At 65.7% G+C, this 5,492-nt stretch overlaps 2 protein-coding genes across 2 annotated transcripts in view; both read left to right on the top strand.

Annotated features, from left to right (window-relative positions):
- Window positions 1-1,626, top strand: part of EMIHUDRAFT_462116 (hypothetical protein) — a gene marked incomplete at both ends in the record, with an annotated part of 3,404 nt that extends 1,778 nt beyond the window's left edge. The window contains 5 exons of the mRNA XM_005793801.1: window positions 100-144; window positions 213-370; window positions 416-488; window positions 591-707; window positions 865-1,626. Of these exons, the coding sequence (XP_005793858.1) occupies window positions 100-144; window positions 213-370; window positions 416-488; window positions 591-707; window positions 865-1,626 (1,155 nt within the window). The remainder of the gene's footprint in view (window positions 1-99; window positions 145-212; window positions 371-415; window positions 489-590; window positions 708-864) is intronic.
- Window positions 1,627-4,317: 2,691 nt separating this feature from the next.
- EMIHUDRAFT_420741 (hypothetical protein) overlaps window positions 4,318-5,492 on the top strand; it is a 2,791-nt gene continuing 1,616 nt past the window's right edge. The window contains exons 1-3 of the mRNA XM_005793802.1: window positions 4,318-4,460; window positions 4,577-4,947; window positions 5,129-5,393. Coding sequence (XP_005793859.1) covers window positions 4,369-4,460; window positions 4,577-4,947; window positions 5,129-5,393 — 728 coding nt within the window. The 5' untranslated portion in view covers window positions 4,318-4,368. The remainder of the gene's footprint in view (window positions 4,461-4,576; window positions 4,948-5,128; window positions 5,394-5,492) is intronic.

Here is a 5,492-nt window from a genome sequence, read left to right on the forward strand (position 1 = left end):
CCCCCAGTCCCTCCCCCAGTCCCTCCGCCAGCCCCTCCGCCAGTCCCTCCGCCGCGGAGCGGGCGGTGCCGCGCCCACACCCAACCGCCCGCCCCGCAGGCGCTGCTCCGCGACAAGGCCTCCGTCGTGGCAGACCCGGAGCAGGCGCGAGGCCGGCCTCGGCCCAGCGCCCGCCCGCTGCTCGCCCAGGCCGGCAGCTGCCTCGCCCGCAGGCGGCCCTCTTCTTCGTGCCGGTGATGCCGATGCAGATGGCGGGCAACTTGTGGCACCCATACGAGTTCCTCGCGCAGACCGCGCGCCACCTCGCGAGCGAGTATCCCTTCTGGCGCCGCTCCGGCGGGCGAGCGACCAGCCCTTCCTCGCACGCCGAGTGAGGAGGGGATCAACAACTCACGGCATGTCAATCCATTGGTAGTCGCGACCACATCTTCTTCCTCACGACGGACCGCGCCGGCTGCTGGAAGCCATTCGAGCTCAACCAGTCCATTGTGCTCACCTACCTCGGCTTCTCTGCGCCGGAGGCCAACTCTGGCTGCGAGGAGCGGCTGGCTAACCCTCGCCCCGACCCTGGCCCTGACCCTGACCCCTAGGCCAACTTTGGCTTCGAGGAGCGGCTGCGCTGGGGCGCAAACCCGTCGGGGCCGGAGCGGCGCAACAACGCGTACGACACGCGCGAGGGGTCGGTCGCCACCACGCTGCCCTGCTACGTGCCTGGCCAGGACATCGTCGCTAGCCCCACCCCTGAGCCATAGCCCATACCCAAAACCCTAACCCGAACCCTAACCCTGACCCTGACCCTGACCCTGACCCTGACCCTGACCCTGACCCTGACCCTGACCCTGACCCTGCTACTTGCCTGGCCAGGACGTCGTCGTGCCCGTCGACACCGAGGTGAAGGCCGCCGACCAGGCAAAGTCGCCGCGGCCGGGCGCTCCGTACCAGTGCGCGGGCCGGGCGGGCAAGCTGAAGCTGCTGCACATGGGCGGCTCGATGCAGAACATGGGGCGGATCGAGTACTCGCAGGGCGTGCGGCAGCGCATCGCCGAGCTGCACAGCGACGAGCCAGACTTCGTGCTCGGCGGCACCTTCACGCTGGACGACCTGCGCGCCGCCACCTTTTGCCTCGCGCCGTCGGGCTGGGGCTGGGGCTGGCGCATCACGCTCACCCTGCTGACGCAGTGTGTGCCCGTCATCATCCAGCCGAACGTGACGCAGCCGTTCGAGGAGCTGCTGCCGTACGAGGACTTCTCGCTGCGCCTCACCAAGGAGGACATCCCGGCGCTCCCCAAGCTGCTGCGCGCCGTGCCGGACGCGACCATCTGCCGGATGCAGACCAGCCTCGCCAAGCACTACCGCGCGCTGCTCTGGCAGAAGCCGCACGGGCCGCAGCACCCGAGCGCCTACGACCTGACGATGATCGCGCTCTGCCGGCGAGAGCTTCGCCCCACCACCCCGCCGCTTCCGGCCTCCTGGCACCTCACACCCCCTCCCCTCCTCGCACGCAGGCGGGCCAAGAGCTTGGCAGTCAGGCTGTCCAGATCCCCCGATACGGCGCGCGCATACCTGGCACGTCACACGCCAGAATGCGCCGATACGCTCGAGGCGGCGGGCGTCGCGTTCACCTGACAGCAGCTGTGATTTGTATAATAATATGTGCGGCAGACAAGGCAGACTCTATACTTTTACAACTTTTGGAATATCTTTTCTTCGTGCGGAGAGAGAGAGAGAGAGAGCAGGTGTGCTTCTTAGCCCCCCCGGCCCTGGCGGATGTGCGGTTGATGACTGCACTCCAAAGTCCATTTGTCCCATCTCCAACGCGTCCAAGTGTGTCCGCTCCAAGTGCAGAGAGGACAGAAGAGCCTTTTCCCGCCCTCCTAGACCTCTCTCGGTTGCCTCTATTCCCGCCCTCCCACTCCTCTCTTGCATTATTTTTCTTGGTGTCGCGCGGCGGCGGGTGTGGTGTTTCTGCTTTCTCTATGAAACACATAGTCTATGTCTCTCTTCACTCTCTCCTTGACCGCGACAGGACTTGAGTCTTGTCGATGTCCGTTCACCGTTGTCCCCCGACTTTGAAGTTAGATTGAAAACAAATGGGCCCTACGCGCGAGATTGATTCTGAGACCCAACCCCTGGATAGTGGACAGCGGGCCCAGCCCCCAGCGCCCGGCGGGCCGGGAGGCGCAGCATGTGCATGTCAGCCATCGCGCCCATCGGGCCCATGCCGCATGCGATCGGCATGCAGCGCCCAGAGGCGCGGAGAGCGCGGTCGCTCTCTCACACATTCGCCCTCGCTCCCTCCCTCCTCCCTCTCCCCTCTCTCTCAGGCGCCTGGGGGACGTCGCCCTCCGACCGGCATCGACCTTCTCCCTGAGATGTGAGAACCTCAGAGACAAAGCGATCGCGGCTCAGCTGGTCTTCTTCTTCTCGTCCGAACCCATGCCCAACATGCACCACCCAGCCACCAGACACACACCTCCAAGAGGAGTGACAGGCCTGTCAGTCAGCGGAAACAGCTGAGGAGAGTGATCAGGAGAGTCTATTGTTACTCCAGAGGATGCAGACCCCAAGAGCCTCGGGGCGCCGAGCGCGAGGGAGTAGATGCTGCCTGAGCATGAAAGGAGGGAGGGTTGGACGTCGCCACCCTCGCTCTACCGACCAGACCGATCGATTGATTGCCCGAGAAGAGGACGGAGCCGCCGGTCCACAGACAGGCCACGAGGTAGTACGGTGTGCCTCCCGCGCTGCCTTGCATTCGAGAGCTCACCGCAAGCAAGGCGACCGCGTGCAAAAGCTGATAGACGCACGCAGTCCGCCATGACTGCAAAGCACCTCGAGCCTCCAGTGAGCCATGTAGAGCATGGGCGCCTGATTCGAAATCACCAAACCTGCACGGGGGCCACTCTCTCTATATGCCGCCACACGGCCACACGGACGGCACACCTAACGCCCCTGCAGCGATGGCGCTCGCTCCCAGCGCAGCAGCGCAGCGCCGAACCGTGGTGGCTGCCGCGGCTTCGGCGGCAGCCACGCCCGCAGGATTCCGACTGCTCGCCTGTTGCACAATAGGCGGCACTGCGGGCAACATGGATCGAGGCCCAGCGCCTTGGCCGTGAGTTGCGGTCTCACCGATGTGGAATAGCGCCGCACTGCGTCGCGTATGCGGTTGGGAATGAAATCGACGTACGCGCCGACCGCAGTGCCGTCGTCGCGGAACGCATACGGTGGCGGCGATGCCGAGCCTCCGTCGACAACGGGCATTGTATTGCTCACGGGATGGACGTCCATCCCAACTTGTTTTCTTCTTTAAACCTTGAAAACAGGCGGATCCAGTGCCTAGCTCGCCGCCCAGGCACGAACCGGCCAGGGCCGGTGTGACGACGCAGAGCCGAGTGCCCCTTCACGGCGGGCCGTCTTCGCACCCACCTCGCGAGCCGACATACTGGATTTTGCAAAAGCGAGGGGGGGAGGGGGGGCATGCGGCAGTCAGTTATGAAAATTAAATCCCCAAAATTCTTTTTGCTAGAACGGCGGTGATCATGCTGTGTGGAGTCTCGCCTCGCCTGCCTCGCACGATCCTCCTCCTCCTCCTCCTCCTGCACGGATCGCCCGCTGCGGCCCTCTTCGTCGGACCCCGCGTGCCCGGCGCGCCGCTGCGGGCGGCGCCCCCAGTGTTTGCTCCGCTGACGCTGCTGCGCTCCACGCCCGCTGCCGCCGCCGCAGCGCTTGTCGCGGGCACCGCCTCGTCCGCGTCCGCGGCGGCGGAGAGCGGTGCGATCGCGAATCAGTTGGACGACAGGCTTGTCGTCGGCTTCGTGCTAGTGCGCGCCCCTGCCCACACCTTCACAGCCGCGCGTTCCTTTTATGCGCTTGCTCCCACCGTCTCTCCTTCCCCATTCCGCGCGTTCCTCTCACATCTCTGCGCCGCCGCCGCCCCCAGGTTCTTCTCGTCGCCACGGCCGCGCTCCAGTTCTCCCTCGGGGATGTGGCTGCGGACGAGGCCAACTTGCCCTCCTCGAGCGCCCGCATCAACGACCTGCGGCAGAAGCGGTCAAACTTCCTGCGCGGCCCTCCGCAGTGAGAGGGAGCCTTGGGCATGCTGGCGTTGCGTCTCGTGATGTGCGCGCGGGTGGAATGGCTGCCGCTGGGACCACCGACCGCGGTTCCTGGTCTTCGTTTTAGATGGCCCCTCCGTGTGAGCATCTTCCACCCTGCGCAAAACCAAAGGTGTAGAGGAAAGGGGAGAAGAGGTAGGCGCAGATAAAAAGAAATTGCCCCGCCACGTGCTAGTGTGCGGGCGAGGTGTGCAGCTGCATTTGCGCGCGCCCGACCCGCAGCAGCTGGAGGCCCTCACCGCGAGTGCTTGTCGCGATGGCCGACGCCGAGGCCGACAAGCGCGCAGAGGCCGAGATTGAAATCTGGAAGGTCAAGAAGCTCGTCAAGAACCTCGAGGCGGCACGCGGGTGCGCAGCGCCGACGCCCTGCCGCGATAGCCTGGGCGGGATGCACTGCGCCGCGTGGCGAGGAGGAGACCGGGCGGCCACGGATCAGCTCCGCCCTCACCGGGCCTCGCTCGCAGGAACGGCACGTCGATGATCTCGCTGATTCTGCCGCCGGGCAGCCAGATCTCTCAGGCGTCCAAGATGCTTGCCGAGGAGTACGGCACGGCGTCCAACATCAAGTCGCGCGTGAATCGCCTCTCCGTCCTCTCGGCCATCACCTCGACCCAGCAGCGGCTCAAGCTCTTCTCCAAGGTTCCTCCGAACGGTCTCGTCATCTACTGCGGCACGATCCTGACCGACGAAAACAAGGAGCGGAAGGTCAACATCGACTTCGAGCCCTTCAAGCCGATCAACACGTCCCTGTACCTGTGCGACAACAAGTTCCACACCGAGGCGCTGCAGGAGCTCCTCATGTCGGACGACAAGTTCGGGTTCATCATCATGGACGGTCCGGCCCCGACACCGCTCCCTCCGCCTGACACACGGCCTCACACACAACCTCACACACCACCGCCGCAACGCCGCCCCGCGACGGCGCCGCCCCGCCCGCCGCCCTTGACCGCTCCTCGTCCGGTGCCCGAGCGGGCGGACGCCGCCGCCAGCCCACCCCCTCGCCCCTCTGCCGGCAGGTAACGGCTGCTTGTACGGCACTCTGGCGGGCAACCACCGAGAGGTGATCCACAAGTTCTCGGTCGACCTGCCGAAGAAGCACGGCCGCGGCGGCCAGTCGGCGCTGCGCTTCGCGCGGCTGCGGCTCGAGAAGCGTCAAAACTACGTGACCAAGTGCGCCGAGATGGCGACGCAGATGTTCATCACCAACGACAAGTGCAACGTGTCTGGGCTGGTGCTGGCCGGCTCGGCAGACTTCAAGGTGGTGCTCTCCGAGTCGGACAAGTTCGACCAGCGGCTCGCGGCAAAGGCAGCCCGCGCCCTCCCCACCCTCCCCACCCTCCCCTACCTCCCCACCCTCCCCGCCCTCACCACCACTCCCAA

This window comes from Emiliania huxleyi, assembly GCF_000372725.1.
Source record: "Emiliania huxleyi CCMP1516 unplaced genomic scaffold EMIHUscaffold_10, whole genome shotgun sequence".
Taxonomy (NCBI): domain Eukaryota; phylum Haptophyta; order Isochrysidales; family Noelaerhabdaceae; genus Emiliania; species Emiliania huxleyi.